Raw genomic sequence first — 19,679 nt, forward strand, 5'->3', positions numbered from 1 at the left:
CACTCTACACCTGTTTACTCGTCTCTGAAGGGGGAGAATAATAGTACTTTGCAGCTTGTTTTGAGAATTAAAATATACAGTGCATGTTATATAGAGTGTTGACGTTGTGCACTGTGAAAAAAGTAAGTAAGTGGTCAGTAAATACTAGTGGTGAAAATTGTTGGTTTCTGGAACTTTCCCTCCTATCACTCTTCCTCCAAACAGGCTCATTATCTCCTCTCGTTTGGATACTGTTTTTCTAATAATGCATATTTTTAAAGTGGCCACAATTTTTTTTTTTTGTCTGTTCAATGATGTGAAATTCTTATGTCTCTAGAGAAGAGCTTGAAGGCTCAAACTGCGTCTTCTAGAGAACTGGCCCAGCTTAGTGGGTCCCAGGCCTGCTGACTCCCCAGGTACTGTTTTCCTATTGCCTCATCTGTGAACATTGCAAAACTATCTCGCCAGCAGTCAGCACAGTTGGAGACTAGTTTTGTTTTTACTAGTCACTTCAAACCATCATATTAGGGCTATAAATAAAATAATATGGTTTTCATCTGGCCGTATCGTCAGAATAAGCTGAGAGAAATTGTAAATCAATATTTAGCATAATTGCTGATGATCTGTCAGGTTTGGATGCAAATAAAAAGAATGAAGAATGTAATATAAAATCATTTATATGATATCAGTTCAGTCACCCTCTATGAAGTGGCAGGCAGCAGAGCCTCATGGTCCACTTTTAGTTGGCAAAGAGTTCTCTTCTAAAGAGTCAGAAAATAATTGACCTTTATGTCAATTGCTCTTCTGTATTGGTCTTTCTTCAAGTTTCCTCAAAAGGTTTTTTTTTTCTGCCTCCCAGGGAACTTTTTCTTCTAATGCAGTGTTGTAGCACACTGCAAAGGCACTTATTTGACAAAAACAAAGCAACAAAACTAACATTGTCAGCATGATCATTCCCACTGAGCATTCTGCATTTTAAAAAAAGCCAGAATATGTGCAACATGCTTTTGAACCTATTTTGTTATAGACTATTTTCAGTTATCCTCAAGCAGAAGAAAGGTTATGATCCTTATACATGGATTTTTTTAAAAGATTATGTGTCAAGGAATTGGACCAGTATGCTTTGTTTCCATGAACTGATGTATTCATTCATTCAACAAATATTGGCTGAGTGTTTACTGTGGGCATGGTGCCATAGCACAACTTGTGAGAGGGCTATGGGGAGGAATCTTAGATGAATCTAAAAAGAGCGATAGATGAAAGAAATTCTGCTGGAAGGTAGCGAGACAAGGACCCTAGAGAAGGGATAGGTACAATTCTGTGGGAATTCCTGTGACATTCTGGCATCTTCTTTTTAAGGCATTTGATCTGAGTTTACAATGAACCATGCCTACTTTAAGAACCTCAGCTTCCGGAGTATAAAGTGAGGGAATTGGCTAGACCTTATGTGGTCATTTCCACATATGAATTTCTATAACCCAATGATGTAGCAGGTCTAGGTAAATACATTTCCAGACTAGCAAACTTAGATCATCCTCTTCAGGAAGCAGTCACAGCATTTTACTTCATGGTGATAATTATAAACGGAAGAAGATTGAATTCTCCAGGGGCGTGAATCTCAAAAGGGGTAGAATTAGAATTTGACCTCAAGCCTTCCACCCCCAAATCCCATCCTTTATTTTTATCTCAGCAAATTTATTTTGGGCAGGAAGTGTTTGATATAGATTTATTTGCCTTAAGTAATTGCAGGAAAATTGTTGCACCTCTTAAGAGTTAAGGTGTCTGGTCATGTATTTCCTACGTTTTCTCATGCAAATAACAGATGCGATTTTTAGTGATAAAAGCTAAATAGTTTAATTTTCCTTTACTTTTCTGGTTATTGGTGCTGCTTTCAGACATTTTTTAGGGGGAAGTTGTTTCAATTTAGATTTTATTAACTTTTTTGCTAAGACTCTTGTTGAGATTCAAAGTCTTAGACTTGGGTGGCTTGAGTGTGATGAGTTTCTTCATAAAACTGGAATTCAGTGGATTCTTGCAAATCTTTTCTGATGGACAATAAGAGAAGCATTTGGGTCAGGAGAAGGAGCTCTGTTGCTTGTGAATTATCACATAATATTAATCAAGGTACAATATCCTGTGATTTGTTTAACTTGACTTCCCAGTACAAGGACTTGATATGTGAGTTGTGGAGATGTTTTATCTGGCTGTCATTGCTAGAAGCTTGCCTTTGCAGTGGAGGTTTGATATTGGCCCTCCTTGAACGCTATCAAACTCCTACAAATTGCAGATTTAGTGACCTCTGAAATGCAAAGCACCTCTCCATTAGGCTTCTCAACTTTAGTAATAAAACCGTGCTCATTCACCTGTCTCCCTTGATTCTGTTGAGCATAAAATGGTGTAACCAGTTTTTCCAGATTGGTAGGTGAGTTGAACTTTTCCATTTGTGGCAATGTAAAGAGACGTCTTGCATAAAATTTTTTGATTGAAATGCTGCTGAAAAATGTCAGTGCATTTGCTAGAGTCCTTATGTTCTTTTTGTTAGGGATAGGAAATAGTTGAACAGGTATATGAGCCCCTTTGGTCAAATATTGCATACAAAAGATGAGTTTCTGGATTAAAGGTAGGTAAAAAAATACTTCTGTATGTTGGCTCATAAAATGAATCATTTTATTAACCCCTTGTGATATACCTTGCTAATCACTTTCTAAATTTAGTTAGTGGTGTGCTGTTAAATTGGCTTTTCAGAAAGAAAAAAGAGCCCTGATTTGTGGTGTTTGTCAGTTTCTATGGTATAAACACTCCCACGATGGCCAATTTCAAGCTAACAATGTTAGCTTGCAAAAATCCTGAAAATTTTAGCAATTATCTCATCAGAGCCAGTATGAGTCAGCCCAACACACCATTGTTGGTGCTTTTTTTTTTAACAACTTGAATTTGAGGGGTTTTTTTTTTAAGGTATGCTTTTGGGTGAGGAAGATTGGCTCTGAACTATTATCTGTTACCAATCCTTCCTCTTTATTTTCTTTTTCTCCCCCAAGCCACAGCACATATTTGTATAGCCTAGTTGCAGGTCATTCTAGTTCTTCTATGTGGGATGCTGCCACAGCATGGCTTGATAAGTGGTGTGTAGGTCTGCGCCCAGGATCTGAACCAATGAATCCCAGGCTGCGGAAGCAGAGTGCACAAACAACCCCTCGACCACAGAGCCAGCCCTGATGCTTTTAAATATGCTTTTGTATGCTTTCTAATTGTTTTAAACATAAAATCCTTGTCTCTAATCTCATTTTGAGGCTCTTAATGCCTCTGCCATGTTCTTGTGTGTGCCTTTTTTCCCTCTTCCCTAGTGCAGTGCAGCAGTAAGCATGCATGGTAACCTATTTCATCAATACCAAGATGATTTTTTAACACATTTTAACATTATTAAAATCGTTTGCTGCTTATAATCAATGGCATGTCATAGTGTAATTGGCAAAATTTTCTTCTTTCTTAGAGTTTCATATAATATTTATTTGAACTTAGCGAAATATATTAAGTGCTGAATAAATGGCGTTTGACATGATTACAATTACATCCTGTGGGCTAATCTGTCTTTTCACATGTTAGATTCACCTAAAGCAAGTTACCTTTACACTGTTATCCTTATGGAAAAAAGTGTAAATAGTTTGAAATGCTCCTTAGTGTACCTCCTGTTCTTTTGTCTCAGTGTTCACATTTGGCACATCAAAATTAGATCAGCAAGGTAGGCCTGTTGCATACATCCCAGTGTGGTACTGAGAACTGTCTTCCTCCATCTGGGAAGTATCCTTTTAGACAGCGAGGATCTCTGGCATGATTGATTATTGGATGATATATGTTATAGCCCAGTTGCCATAACATTCAGCATCCAGTGTTTCAGCTCCTTGGCATCCGGCATATAGGAAAAACCTTATTATAGGCAGAATAATAGTCCCTCAAAGATGTCCATGTCTTAGTCCTCAGAACATGTGAGGTGATTAGGCACATGTGTATGGTGATGGATTGTAATTAGTCTTTGGGTGGTGAACGTGATGTAGTCTACACAGAAATTGAAGTATAATCATGTACATCTGAAAGAAAAAAAAAGAACATATGAATGTGTTCCTTTATGTGGCAAGGGGAAATTAAAGTTGCCGATGGAATTAAGGTTACTAATCAGCTGACTCTAAAGTAAGAAGATTATTCTGGATTAGTCTGGGTGGACCCAATGTAAGTAATCACAAGGGGCTCTTCATGAACAAGATGGATAGGAAGAGCCAGAACTAGAGAGATGGCATCATGAGGAAGACTTGATCGGCCATTGCTGACTGACAATGGAAGGGGGCCAGGAGTCAGGGAAGGTGGGCAGCCTCTGGGACGTGGAAAAGGATTCTCCCTTAGAGCCTCCAGAAGAAGTGCAGCCCTACTGACACCTTGATTTGAGCTTAGTGAGACCCCTTTTGAACTTCTGACCTCCAGAATTGTAAGATAATGAATGTGTGTTGTTCAAAATACTAACGTGTGGTACTGTGGTACAGCAGCAAGAGTAAACTAATACAAACTAATAAATAGTAAACAGTACTAAATAGTAAACTAATACAAACTTCCTTAATTCAGAGGGGCTAAGCCACAATTTAAGCTAAATAAAGCTGGTCATGTCAAACGTATTCTTTATAGTCTCTCTGAACAAATTTGCTAAGTAAATTTGTAGTGTAAAACGGATTTCAGAAATGTATATATTTAAGAAAATAAGACTTTAATCCATTTTGAGTTGATTTTTGTGCACGGTGTAAGGGAACGGTCTACTTCCATTCTTTTGCATGTGGCTGTCCAGTTTTCCCAACACCATTTATTGAAGAGACTCTCCTTTCTCCTTCGTATGCTCTTGTCTCCCTTGTCAAATATTAGCTGTCCATAAATGAGTGGGTTTACTTCTGGGCTCTCAGTGTTGTTCCATTGATCTGTGTGTCTGTTTTTGTGCCAGTACCATGCTGTTTTGGTTACTATGGCTTTGTAGTATAATTTGAAATCAGGGAGTGTGATACCTCTGGCTTTGTTCTTTTTTCTCAGGAATCCTTTGGCTATTCGGGGTCTTTTGTTGTTCCATATAAATTTTAGGATTCTTTGTTCTACTTCTGTGAAAAATGTTGTTGGATTAAAGACTTGAATGTAAGACCCGAAACCATGAGACTTCTAGAAGAAAACATAGGCAGTACGCTCTATGACATTGGTCTGAGCAGCATATTTTCAAGTCCCATGTCTGACTGGGCAAGGGAAACAAAAGAAAAAATGAACAAATGGGACTACATCAGACTAAAAAGCTTCTGCACAGCAAAGGAAACCATCAACAAAACGAAAAGACAACCTAACAGTTGGGAGAAGATATTTGCAAACCATATATCAGATAAGGGGTTAATATCCAAAATATAAAAAGAACTCATACAGCTCAACAACAAAAAAAACCAACAATCCAATTAGAAAATGGGCAAAAGGTCTGAACAGAGATTTCTCCAAAGAAGATATACGGATGGCCAACAGGCATATGAAAAGATGCTCAACATCATTAGCTATCAGGGAAATGCAAATCAAAACTACAATGAGGTATCACCTCACTCCGGTCAGAATGGCTATAATTAACAAGACAGGAAACGACAAATGTTGGAGAGGGTGTGGAGAGAAGGGAACCCTTGTTCACTTCTGGTGGCAGTGCAAACTGGTACAGCCACTATGGAAAGCAGTATGGAGTATCCTCAGAAAATTAAGGATAGATCTACCATATGATCTAGCTATTCCACTGCTGGGTATTTATCCAAAGAACTTGAAAACACAAAGGCGTAAAGATACTTGCACTCCTATGTTCATTGCAGCATTATACACAATAGCCAAGACATGGAAGCAACCTAGGTGCCCATCAAGGGATGAATGGATAAAGAAGATGTGGTATTTATACATGCTGGACTACTACTCAGCCAGAAGAAATGACGAAATCCGGCCATTTGTGACAACATAGATGGACCTTGAGGGTATTATGCTGAGTGAAATAAGTCAGAGGGAGAAAGTCAAATACCATATGATATCACTCATAAGTAGAAGATAAAAACGACAAAAAAAAAAAACCCACAAAGCACATAGCATTGGGGATTGGACTGGTGGTTACCTTTGGGAAGGTGGGGGAGGGCAAAAGGGGTGATTAGGCTCACATGTGAGGGGATGGACTATAATTAGTGTTTGGGTAGTGAACATGATGTAATGTATCCAGAATTCGAAATATGATATACATCCGAAAAAAATAAAAATTTTAAAAAAAAACCAGAAAAAAAAAAAAAAGAAAATAAGATGATTTAAAGATTTCAGTATGTTGTTTTCATAGTAATGATATAGCTAATTATGAATGAAAGTTATGTATTCACTAATTTTTGTCTATAAGAATTTTCTTTTAAAGTTTTCCTATCTCTACACCGGGGAATTGGTGGAATTACATCTCTCTGTCGATATTTCATGATTTTTATTTTTCCATGAATATACTTGGCATTCTGGTCCCCACCTTAGCTAGCCCTTGTGAGTAGTGTTTCACTGTGATTTGGTGAATATTATCAGGAAAAAGCTTTAGGTTATATGGTCTTTGGCAATCGACTTAAACTAAGGCTTGTTTTCCTCATCCACAAAATGGGGACAATTGTGCCTTCTGTTATGGGCTACATGTTTATGTCCCCCTCAAATTCACGTGTTGAAATCACAATCCCCAATGTGATGGCATTTGGAGATGGGGCTTTTGGGAAGTCGGTCATTAGGGTGGAGCCCATGATGGGATTAGTGCCCTTATAAGAAGAGACACTCTAGAGAGCTTGCCTCTCTGCCTGCTCTCTGGCACGTGAGAACACAACGAGAAAATGGCTGTCTATAAACCAGGAAGAGGGCCCTCACCAAGAACCCGACCATGCTGGCACCTTGATTTTGGACTTCCAGCCTCCAGAACTGTGAGAACTAAATGTTTGTTTTTTAAGTCACCCAGTCTATTCTGTTACAGATCCTGAACAGACTAAGACAGAAATCGGTGCCAAGGAGTGGAATGCTGCTATAACAAATACCTACAAATGTGCCAGCACCTGTGAAACTGGCAATGGGTAGAGACTGGAAAAGTTGTGAGGTGCAATAACTTTTTCTCCATCTTTCCTGAGATATAATTGACATATAAGATTTTGTAAGTTTAAGGTGGGCAATGTGATGATTTGATACACGTATGTATTGCAAAATGATTACCACGATAAGATTAGTTAATGCGTTCATCACCTCAAATAATTACCTTTTTTTTTTGGCTGTGGTGAGAATATTAAAATCTACTCTCTTAGAACTCTCAAGTGTATAGTACAATATTGTTAACTATAATCAACGTACTGTACATTAGGTCCAGAAAACTTATTCTTCTTATAACTGGAAATTTGTACCCTTTGATCAACATCTCTCCATCCCCCCTACACTCTGGCAACCACTATTCTACTCTCTATTTCTATGAGTTTGGCTCTTTTAGATTCTACATATAAGTGTGATCATACAGTATTTGTCTTTCTCTATCTGAATTATTTCACTTAATATAATGCCCTTGAGATACATCCATGTTAATGCCAATGGCATGATTTCCCTTTTGTATGGCTGAATAACATTCCATTGTATATGTATATACTACATTTTTTAAATCCATTCATCCATTGATGAACACTTAGGTTGTTTCTGTGTCTTGGCTATTGTGAATAATACTGCATTGAACTTGGGGGTGCAGACATCTCTTTGAGATCCTGATTTCATTTCTTTTGGATATATGCCCAGAAGTGGGATTGCTGGATCATATGGGAGTTCTATTTTAATTTTTTGAGAAACTTTCATACTGTTTTCCATAGTAGTTGCACCAGTTTCCATTCCCACCAACAGTGCACAAAGGTTCCCTTTTCTCCATGTCCTCACCAACACTTATTTCTTGTCTTTTTGATAATAGCCATCCTAACAGGTGTGATAGCTCATTGTGGTTTTGATTTGCATTTCCCTGATGATTAGCGGTGTTGAGCATCTTTTCATATACTTCTTGGCCATTTGTATGTCTTCTTTGGAGAAATGTCTATTCAGGTCCTCTGCCTATTTTTAAATCAGATTATTTGTGGGGTTTTTTTTGCTGTTGAGTTATATCAGTTCCTTATATATTTTAGATATTAATACCTTATCAGATATATGGTTTACAAATCTTTTCTTGTGAAGGGACTTTTAAAGGTGATTCTGGTGAGGGTTCAGAAAGAAAAGAGCTAGAGAGAAAGCTCCCATCTTCTTAGAGAATACATAAATAATAATCACGTACAAAATGTTAGTAGAAATGTGGATGGTAAAGGCCATTTTGATGAGGTCCCAGACAGAAATGAGGAATGTTATTGGAAACAGGAGGAAAGGTGATCCTTGTTATAAAATGGCAAAGAACTTGGCTGAATTGAGTTCACGTTCCAGTGTTTTGTGGAAGTTAGAACAATTGAGGAGTAGGGAGGTTAAGTCACTCGCTCCCAGTTTATGGAGCCAGTAATGGTGGAGCCAGGATTGGACTAGAGCTGGAATCTTAACCACAGCGTCCATCTCCCTCTGAAGGGGAGACAGTGTGGAGACAGGCAGTACTGGGAGAGGAGGTTGGGATTCAAGAGGGCTCCAGGCCGGAAGAAATTCCTCTATTAGTGTGATCCATGAAGAAGTGTTATTTTAGTCAGGTTTCCCTAGGACTGACTCACATTAAGCAATAATCTTGTTTTGGAGCTTTTCCATTTTAGGAAGATGGAAGAGCTATAATACTTAGCTCACATTCCAGGATCCTCAAAGAAATCACTGAGACTATGTATGTGGAAGTGCTTTGTAATCTGCAGAATGGAACAGGGATGTTACACTCCTTCCCCAGGAGGGCACAGTGTCTGACATGGGGACCCTCAGACACTCAGGAAGTATTTGTCAATGAATTAGCCTATGAGACTGGAAGAAATGAAGTGTGCGCGCGCACACACACACACACACACACCCTCTATGTGTATGTACATATACTTCCCCATTAGACTGGGAGCTCTGTGATGCAGTGTCTGTGCCATCTCTGTGTCCCCAGTGCCTTACAGAATGCCCTGAAAATAGTCAGTACTTAATACATGTCTGTGATTACCAATATTATAGTGCCTCTCCTTTTAGTGGCAGTTTTTATGGGATAGACTCTCTCTTTTTGGGGGCAGATGGAGGAATTGCTAGGAATCACTGACTTTGTTACTTCAGAGCCCTATTTTTATGTTCCACGTGCTGGGAGGCAGGGTTTTGCGGCTTAGTGTTGAAAGGCTGTAGCTAGGAAGGTAGCACTCCCAGTGATTCAGCAGCCTCTGTCTAATCCTCAGCACCACGGGGATGTGTGCATTGGAGTGGGGGAAACAGGACCCATCCTAGAGACAGGGTTGCTTTGTTTTCTGGGGGACTGTTTTCCCTGGTACTAGGATATTACCCAACGATCATACATCGATTTCCACCACTTGCAAACCTATCAATAAGCCAAAAATCAGCATCACTTCTGCTAGACTCAATCTGACTAGAAAACATCCTACCAAAATCCATCTCCCAATTCCAAATAAAAACCTCAATCCTAATCTCCACCCAAAAAGGCCAAATCAAATTATATTTCCTCTCATTCCTCATCACCCTTACTCTAAGCATGCTACTGTTTAATCTCCACGAGTAACCTCTAAAATTACCAAGACCCCAATAAGCAACGACCAACCAGTCACAATCACAACCCAAGCCCCATAACTATGCAATGCAGCAACCCCCATAATCTCCTCACTAAACACCCCAGAATCTCCAGTATCATAAATAGCTCAATCCCCTACACCACTAAACTTAAACACTACCCCCACTTCCTCACTCTTCAGAACATATAAAACCAACATAACCTCCATCAACAACCCCAAAAGAAACACCCCCATAACAGTCATATTAGACACCCACACCTCAGGATACTGCTCAAGTAGCCTCTTGCTCAGCCAGAAGGTGAGTTGTTCTTCACCTAGTGACCAGGAAGTGGGTAGGTGGTCTTGTCCTTGGGATAAAGAAGCTAGCAAGTTAGGCCAGTCTGGGCAGGTAGTTGTGGGACTTGGTGTGAATAGCATGGCCTTTGAGTGATATAGTCACAGTGGTCTGGTGGTTCCCGTGACCAATGCAGCGGTTGATCCTATGGACGGGAGCCGGGGAGGATCATGGGACTGAGGTATGTGACCAGGAAGTCCAGCTCTGCCAACAGATGCAGAGAGTGACTTACAAAGGGAGTGGAGTGCTCAAGGTGTGACACAATCAACAACACAATCAGCAGGCCCAGGGGAGGTGACCTCATCTGGTCCAGGCCTGTGCTGAGCACAAGAAAGAAAAGAAAAGTATGTGTATGGGGGAAACAGTGGCAGTGAATGGAATGGAGAAGATAGAGGCAGAAACATCAGAAAAGCTTTACTAATCTAAGTTTGTGGCTGGTCGGGAAAGCTCTTGTACTTGAGTAAATGCAAAGGGCGGCTACAAGCCCATACCCAGCACACATGAAGAGGAGTGGAGTGGAAAGGATCAGACAGACCATATGGATTACTACCATCCGCCTGTGAAGGGGGCTTGATGATCAGAATGAAGTGGCATTTGTATGTATACAGTAGAAATGTTTGCATTGACTGCTGTCTTAGTCTGTTGGGCTGCTATAACAGGATACCATCGACTGAGTGCTTAAACAACAGAAATTTATTTCTTTCAATGCTGGAGGCTGGGAAGTCCAAGGTCAAGGGTCAGCAAAATCAGTGTCTGGTGAGAGCCGCTGCCTGGCTCGAAGGTGGTCATTTTCTTGCTGTGTCCTCACATGGTGGAAGGGATGAGGGAGTTCTCTGGGGTGTCTTTTATAAGGGCAGTAATCTCCTTCGTGAGGGCTCCACTCTCATGACCTAATCACCCCCAAAGGCCCCGCCTCCTATACTATCATATTGGGGGTTAGCATTTAAACATTTGAATTTTGGGCGGAAACAAACATTCAGTTCATGACCTCTGTTTTACTAAATCTGTATATAATTTACTCTAGTACAATGTCTTACTGTCAAACAATTCATTAATCTAAAGTTTTACTTAAAAAAATTCAGGCATTGTCTGAAAAAGAAATAACTGAGCCTGGGTGGAATCAGCTAGTTATCATTCGGCTGTCTTGCCACAGCCAGTTGTATGACGATAGTTATGGAAGGAGTTGCTTTACAAATGGCATCCCAACGAGGGAGGCTCAATCTTTCCTGGACAGAAAAAGGTGAGAAAACTGATGTGCGCAAAGGTTTCAGCTCAGCTGGATCTCCTCGACCTTTCAGTAAGACTGGAGGGGCATCATGCTCACATTCTCGTTTAATAGGAGCCTGAGAGAGAAGAATTAAATGAAGTGCCAAAGCTGGCTAAGCATTATTATTAGGACCCAAATATTTAAAAAGCTACAAATTCTGAATTAAAAGAGGGACTCTTTCATTAGTCAATAGGGAAGTTGAAGTCCAAGTTACGCTACTTTTTGACCCTACTCTACTTCATTTAATCAGGGTTTTAGCACTCACAGCTATTCCAAAACTATTGATTTTTTAAAAAACTTGAGCCTGAAAAACAGACAAAAGATATATATGCTATCAGTCCAATGATTTATCTTAGGCGTCTGTGGACTGGAATCATGATTGTTAAGACTGAGAGGCACCTGCTCCTTTCCGAAATGAGTTGCTGAAGAAAGATTCTGAGATTCAGAAAGGGTAAGGGATGCAATGTTGACCTTTCGGAGACAGGAAACCTTTGAGGAACTATAGGACACCAAGACAGTTCATTTAAAAGATGGTTTCAAAGCATTTTCTGGGGCTGGTTTTGTATGTGCATTACTGAAGCCCTCCGCTTGTCTCTTTACATAAACCCAGTGAAATGATGGTTTCCGCAGTTGCTCATATGTCTGCAGCCTTCATGTGGCACCTTGGCTTCCAGGCTTTGTAACTGCTTTTCAGTCTCCTTTGTGGATGAAATTAAACTTTCTTTATCATTTGACAGCATGGAACTTTCCTGAGATGGGCATTAAGGAGAAGAGAGACAGGAAAAAGTCGCCGATACCATCTCCATGTAATTAAGGCAGTGCAAACAGCTAAATAAAATCGTTGCTAATGACACTTACTGGATTCTGTAATATGAGTCCTTGCTCTAGTCTTGGGATAAATTAAGGATGAGCTGCTCATGAAATGTACAGATTGTAAATCTTTGTTGCAGGTAATAGGGTGTGCATTTTTTTTTGTAAGGCAGCTTTATGTTAGGGCTATGTTTAGGCTTGTATGTTCTCTTTCTCTGCCTCTGTCTCTCTGTTTCCGTGTCTGTCTCTCTATATACGTACACTCACATTTATGTATATATATACATATGGATGCACATATATGCGTACCTGTATACGGACATGTATATGTATGTGTATGTGTTTTTGTAAGGTAATAATAATTAATAAAGGATAGGTTAACACTTAGAAAAAATAGCTTCAGACTTTGATTTATAGACTTAGCTGACCATCTACCAAGGTATAGCATGTAATCAAGGAACCAATTTGCCCTCTTTTAACTCTTAAAATGAAAGACTAAAAATCAAAACTAATCTATGAATATGTTTTTTCTTTTGGTTCTGGATGTGGAATTAATGAAATTGTCTGAATGTATATGAGAAGGTGGAGACTTCTAAACTGCTGAGCTTAAATTGAGTTAGAAATTTATACCGGTGAGAATGAGTTCCAAACAAAACTGTCTTCATTTATTGAACACGTCATTATTTAGGGACACAATCAATAACATTGCTAGAGATACCAAGAATAATGCACCATCCTGGCCTTCAAATCTAGCAGAGGAGACTAAGAAATAAATAATAACATATTGCGGGATATGTAATGTGACTCAGGGTCTTAAGGGAGTGGACTGGAAGGTGACACAGCCCCCCTAATTTGTATCTGGGAATGTTGCCTCGGAGAACAGATGCTTGTGCATCATGGGTGTCATCCACTAGCTAACAGGTGAAGGAAAGGCCTTCACAGGACAGGGACTATGCATTGTGTCCTGAAGAAGGAAAGAATACGTGGAGGGTATGCAAGTCAGTTTGAGTAACTAGAATTCAGGGTGTGTAATGGGAGGCTGAAGAGTCCTCTGAAGGAGCCCCAACTTTTCCATCAGGTTTCCTCCGTGAAGACTCTCCTGACAGCTGGAGCTGGTAGTCTCCTCCTCTGTGTCCCCATAACTTTTTGCATATTTCTATTATTGGATTTTTACACCCAACTTAATTATTCATGTCTGATTTCCATATTTGTCTGGGGGATAAACAATATCAGGACTGTCTCCTACTTCTTATAAAACCTAGAAAACAGTAGGTGCTCGATAGCTGTTTATTAAGCACATACATGAATGTTTGGCTGGCTGGATCAATGAATGATTATGCACTGTTTGGGGATGAGAAAGTCAAGGATTGCCTTGGTTATCAAGTAACACTTCATAAAACCTTAATGGTTTCATTTTTCTGTTTCAGATTACTTGCAGCATATAATAGTCTTACCGATAAACACCTGGCTGGCTATTTTAACAATACAAGGATAAGGCGGCATCTCTTAAGATCAGGGCTGGTAAGATTTGGTTGACTTTCTTCTACCTGCCCTCTTGTTCCATGAAGTCCAATAATTCCCTCCCTTTTCTGGTTTCCTCTTTGCCTAATCAGTGACATCCTTTCCTTCCTCCTCATTTTAGAAAAAGCTCTGATTTATCTTTTTTAGGCTGTGTTCCAAAAGATAGGAAGAGAGGTCACAATAACCGCTAACACAACTTGTAAATTATTGAGGAAAAACTCTGTGGGTTTCCAACAGCATATTTCACTTGTTTGTTTATTTATTCATTTATTCAACACATATTTATCGAACACATTGTTTGAGCCGGGAACTGTTAGGGATTAAGGACAGAGAAGACTTTACTGTCTTCAGGAAAAAAATAGTGTTTTTAATAATCACAGACTATGATGTGGAAAACATGGACAGTTCAAAATTTCTCCTTGAATTTTTTAAAGCTGTTTCATTTCCTGGGATGGTTTATTGATACATTAGTGTTTTTTTGTTAGCTCCCAAACTATCATTAGCACAAAATTTCCATTCCTCTAAATGTGTTTAATGTGAAACCTTTTAAAAATGCTGTAGTTTTGCATTGAAAGAAATAGGTGTGGTTATAGAAAGTGTGATGAGTGATTTTAGCTGTTTACCTTCTTAAAACACAGTGGCTTTCCTTAACTATTGTTGCCATGGTGTTGAAAGGACATGCGTTGCGTTTCTAATTGTTGTTTTACCCGCTTGGCGCTCTGGCTGGGTAGATCTTAGAGAGCTTGCTTTTTGTCCCCTGGGGCTTTGTTATCAGACAGACCTGACTGAAACCTGGCTCTGCCATTTACAAGACAGAATCTTGAGCAAATCACTTAACTTTCTCAGCTTCAACTTCCTCAATTCTAAAATGAGGATAATGATACCCAGCCCTCAGGATTGTTGTGGCAATTAAAGATGTATAATAAACGGTTGTTGTAATTGTTGTGGTTACTATTGACATTGCTTCTTTGGATAACAATCCGTGAGCTTCAAGTGTAAATGGAAAGGACTTTTTTATTTACTTATCAACATCATTAACAAGCACTTACTGAACATTGGTTATGTGCATGGCAACTCAAATAAGGAAGATACAGCCCTAGCTGACTCTAGCGCAGTCATTCACATAAAGTCCCTGAATCAGCCGTGTTCAGCATCACCTGGGAACTTGTTAGAAAATGCAAATTTTAGAGCCCCACTCCAGACCTATTGAGTCAGAAACTGTGGGGTGAGGCCTATCAATCTGTTTTTCAACTTGCCTTGCAGGTGATTCTGATGCAGGCTCAAGTTTATGAACTTCTGCCCTGTGCCAACGTCCAGTCTAGTTGAGGAGCTCAGACAACTCCCAGGGGAGAGATAACAATGACTCAGGTTAACTGCAGAGGGAGCAGCAGCGCAGAACGCTCTCAACACTTTCCCCGGTGGACACACATGACATGATAGCCGATGGACAACACACTTCAAGGACTGTAATTGAGTTATTCATAATTCCAAGCACACTTTCTGTAACCACAACCCTTTCTTCCATTGTAAAATGTATTCATCAAAAAAGATTATCAATAACTAATTGCTGGTAGCCCATCTCTAGCTGATCTCAACGACAGTGTTAAAAGACCAAAGTTATCAAAATTAAGAAATACGTGGTCTTGGATTAGACCTGAAAAGAAGAGCAGGGCTTAAGTAAGTGGAAAGGAAGAAGATGAACAATCCGGGAAGAATAACACCCTCTGCTTACAGAAGATGTAGAAAAATACAACAAATATGCCCATAGAGAGGATTAAAAGAAAATAAAAACAAATAAATAAAAACCAGAACCTACCACTCCTGAGACTGGCATTAATGCCCACTGAAACCAATCTGGAACACTTTATATCTGCAGTACTGCATAATCTGAAAAAATCTGAATCACAACAAATTAAATTACATTCTGGGCTGGAGAGTGAAAGAAGAAAATGCAGTGTGAAAACAAAGTAATTAAACCAATTATTTTTAAAATAAACTGATGAGCGCCTCTGTAGCTTACATGTTTTGCTCTTCAAAGTATTTCCTGTGAGATCATCAGACCTGTGAGCACTGCTTCTATTCATTGTTTCAAGGTATCGCTCCACCCCTTCTTCCCGAATGTATTCAAAAAGAGAAGTGAAAACCACACCTGGGTTCCATCAAGGGAAAATTGTTACTCTAATGAGAACCTTGTTTTCAATGTCAAGTGCAGCACCTGTGTGTATTTTCACAATGATGGGTATATGAGCCTGCCTTTCTCTTCTTTTCCCTTATGAAATATTCATTAAAAGTGAAAGTTTATCAACCATAGTACAATCCTCCTTTAGGCTTAGAAGACACTGCCACTCTCTCTCTCCCTTTTTGGTAACTAACACCACATTTTCTGCTTTGTATTTCTATGTATGTTCTATTTATTCATGACAGATCACAAGAAGTGGAAGAATTCTTTCTGAAAAAGAATACAAACTAAATATCATGAAGAGGGATCACCAAAAATATATCCGGGAATGCTTAGCCCAGGCTATTTTCCATAAGGTTCTTGATATGGAGGTACGAGTATTTATTATTTTCTTTATAACTTATATTTTTTAATATGATAATTAATAATACTTCTGTATCCAGAAGCAGGGGAATTCTTCCTGTATTTCATGAAAAAGGAATGGAACAAGGTGACCTGAGAAATACCCTTTATCTCTCCAGGTGGCAAGGAGCTAAGACTGAAGTCAGCTTTTCTCCATTTCATTTAGGGACAAATGTGGACATCGTTATATATTTTGTGATATTTAATTTAACAAATGCAGATTTTTAATCCATAATGGCTACTCTAAAACATACCATCCCTCACCATCTGCACCTCAATTTCCATTTGCTAAAAAAAAAAAGTGACATCTGTTTAAATATCAGTAATTCCACTGCCATGAATTATTTCAGATTTGTTATTCTTTTAAGGCTCTGAAGCTTAGCCGTATGCTAAATTTCAAGGAATAGGCATTGAAACATCTGCTGTTCCTCCTACTTTAGGCCGCATTGGTCAGCACAGATTCACAACCCAAGCACCAACACTTTTTTTAAATCTGACATGGCATTTTTAGTAGGATATCTAGCTCACTTGAAGAATTATTTTAGCCTTACTCCATGGAACTTGTAGTTTCAAGCATCAACACCGTTTTAATTTGTGTGAAAAAGCATGTCACTTCTTGGCTTGACCATGCAGCGGTAAATCAGGACACTTGGCTCATAAAACCATTGACCTGTGGGTGCAGTAAACATTTATGAACAACTGTAGAATCATTGATAAACCAATGGTAAGTGTAGTGCCACTGAAAACATTTATTATTATGCTACCGTTATATTGAGTAAGTGTTATATTCACTTACGATGTATATGATCTGTTAATTTAGGAATTCATTTTGTGCTTTATATCATGTGCATGAATTACATAGAATCATTGTTCATGGTCCCCAAATTCACTTGCTTATAAAAGTATTAGTTGAAATTTACAACTGATGTTAAAAAAAAAGTACAGTGTGAAATTAATCTATATCTAGTTTCAAACTTAATCAATAGGCACCAAGTTCCTTGAAGTTTGGTTTTCTAAAATTTCATGTAACCGACACATCATAGCTGCTAAATATGCTATTATTTAAGAGTATTTGTGTATTCTTAAAGTTTGGAATAAATATCTTAGATAAATATTAATATGTATGTATAATATACTTTTATATAGTATATAATTATAGTATATAATGTATGTTAATATAATTAACAAATAGAATATTTCTAAATTGTCACATTTGTCTCACATTTAGTTTATGCTGATGCTGTTTACTAATGTTGTTGTATTAATATTCATGTGTTCATTCATGCAACAAACATTAATTGCAGGCTTACCATGTATCAGTATGAGGTTATGTGATGTAGCTGCAAGATGTAATTAAAAAAATGCTGTAGAAAATGATCAAGCGCTAGAAGAGAGGAACAAACAGACGGAGGTCAGAAAAGAAAGGAATGATGGCTTGCCTCTGTGAGAGTCAGGGGAAGCTAAACGGAAGTCCTCTATTTGAATTGGACCTTGAGGACTGAGCAAGAGTACATGAACACATGAGAAAGGCATTCCAGAGAGTGAAGACAGCAGGTGTGAAGTTACAGAGGTGTGAAAGGACATTGCAAATGGACAGGAAAGCTCACTGAGGCCTGACTGCACAGTGGGTTGATTGAAAGACTGGCAGGAAGTGACACTCCCCAATAAGTTGGGGCCCAGTTTCTGAGGGCCTTCACTTCCCAGCTAGGTTTGGAGTTTAGGAGATGAGGTGATAAAACGTTTTTCAGCAGGGGAGTGAAATAAATGAGCAGAGCTGTCTTAGAAAGATGATGTTGCTAAAAATGTGGAAGATGGATTAATGAGCTGGAAAAGATGAGAGGTGGGAGGTCAATTAGGAAGATGTTGCCAAGGGGTGTGGGCTGACAGCGGTAGTGGAAGCGCTGGGGAGATGCAGCTGTCCACAGAGCCATGGAAGAGGGAGAAAGACAGACATTGCCTGAAAAAAGAGGGGTGAAGAGATGGACCCCAGAGCAACTCTCAGATTTCTAGCTTAGTAGGTGGTGCATTGCAGGAGATCAGGAACAACATGGGCTGGAAAAGAACCTTTAAATGGTGGAAAAATGTGTCTGATAGAGTGGTGTCCTGGAAGCCAGGATGCTCTCATAAGCTGTAGAATGGTTAAATAAGATGAGCACTGAGAAAAAAAAGAAATTAGGTTTGACCCCGAGGACAAAGACATCGGTGGCCGTGGTAAAAGTTGTTTCAGTGACGGTGAAGGGTGGGGGGTGGGAGTGGATGACTGCTGTGAGCTGGAAGTACATGGAAGATGGAAAATGGCTGATAGTGAATTTAGTAATGAATGGGTGAGAGAACAGGAAAAGGGAGAGAAGCAAGGGACTTGTCAAGAAGAGGATTGATGACGCTTAAGCAGGGAATGAATGAGTCTGCATGGTCCCAAAGGCAACTGGAAAGGATCAAGAACAGAGACACAACACTTTTTAAAAGGGCCAACAAGTAAAACACTCTCAAAGTGTCTAAATGATTTCAGATCAAATTGTAAGCAGATTATTTTCACATGGGGTTTACTTTTAAACTATATAATTAATATATTACAGAAAATTTGGAAAAGAAAGCTTAAAAACAAGAAAGCATAAAAAAGGAAAATAACCATGTATGATCCCTCCTCTCAGAGATAACTGCTATTGACAGGCTCACATTTCCTTTCAGTCTCTACTCATATGTAAACATTAATAAAAGCTCTATGTTGTGAGAGGGACATGGTTTTGTGAAAAAAATAAGAACCAAAAAACGAGAAGTTAGCGTCAGACAGACCAAGGTTCAAATTACCGTTCCACTGCCTACGAGATGTGTGACCCGCGGCAAGCTCATGATCCTCTGCCTCAGTTTCTTCATTTGTCAAGTGAGACTGCTTCACAGTTAGAGTTGTTCAAGAAGGGACAATGCACCTTCCTAGCACAGGGACAGGCACACATTATGAGCCTGATCAGTTAACTTGTATTTCTGGGCAATTCTGTGTCCTACTTTTTTTCTGCATTACGTGCATTTTCCATTTTTTTATACAGAACCTTTATGAATCTTATTTTAACGATTATATTCTATTCCATTATATGGATGTGCCAAAAACTTAACCATTCACTTTAAGGCTTGTGTTGCTTCTGAATTTTTGCTTTGAAGGAAAAACATAAAAAAAACTTTCAGACAGCATCTTTGTTCATAACACATTTAAAAAAAATTATTCAGATTCTCCCCTAGGTTTGGAAGTGAAATTTACTGGTAAAAGGGTAGAGACACTTTCAACAGCCTAATCTACGTTAAGAATTGGCTTTCCAAAGAGTTGTACCAATTTATATTCCCGCTTGCACACTTATGCAGATGATTCTCCTCCATCTCAATGACAAGAGGGGTAATTGAGAATACAGTTGGTTGCTAGGGTTATTTTCCTCTAAAAAATTCTTTGCTATAATT

General features: G+C 39.0%; 1 protein-coding gene across 4 annotated transcripts in view; it reads left to right on the forward strand.

The window, feature by feature from the left end:
• ERICH3 (glutamate rich 3) overlaps nucleotides 1-19,679 on the forward strand; it is a 104,164-nt gene that overhangs the window by 16,346 nt on the left and 68,139 nt on the right. For 3 of the 4 annotated variants that reach the window (XM_008525040.2, XM_070592125.1, XM_070592126.1), the window contains 2 exons: nucleotides 13,558-13,651; nucleotides 16,076-16,201. In XM_008525040.2, coding sequence (XP_008523262.2) covers nucleotides 13,558-13,651; nucleotides 16,076-16,201 — 220 coding nt within the window. Of the gene's footprint in view, nucleotides 1-13,557; nucleotides 13,652-15,617; nucleotides 15,745-16,075; nucleotides 16,202-19,679 lie in introns of those variants that run through there. The other variant, XM_070592127.1, reaches the window with a different exon arrangement.

The sequence above is a fragment of the Equus przewalskii genome, chromosome 24, assembly GCF_037783145.1.
Source record: "Equus przewalskii isolate Varuska chromosome 24, EquPr2, whole genome shotgun sequence".
NCBI lineage: Eukaryota > Metazoa > Chordata > Mammalia > Perissodactyla > Equidae > Equus > Equus przewalskii.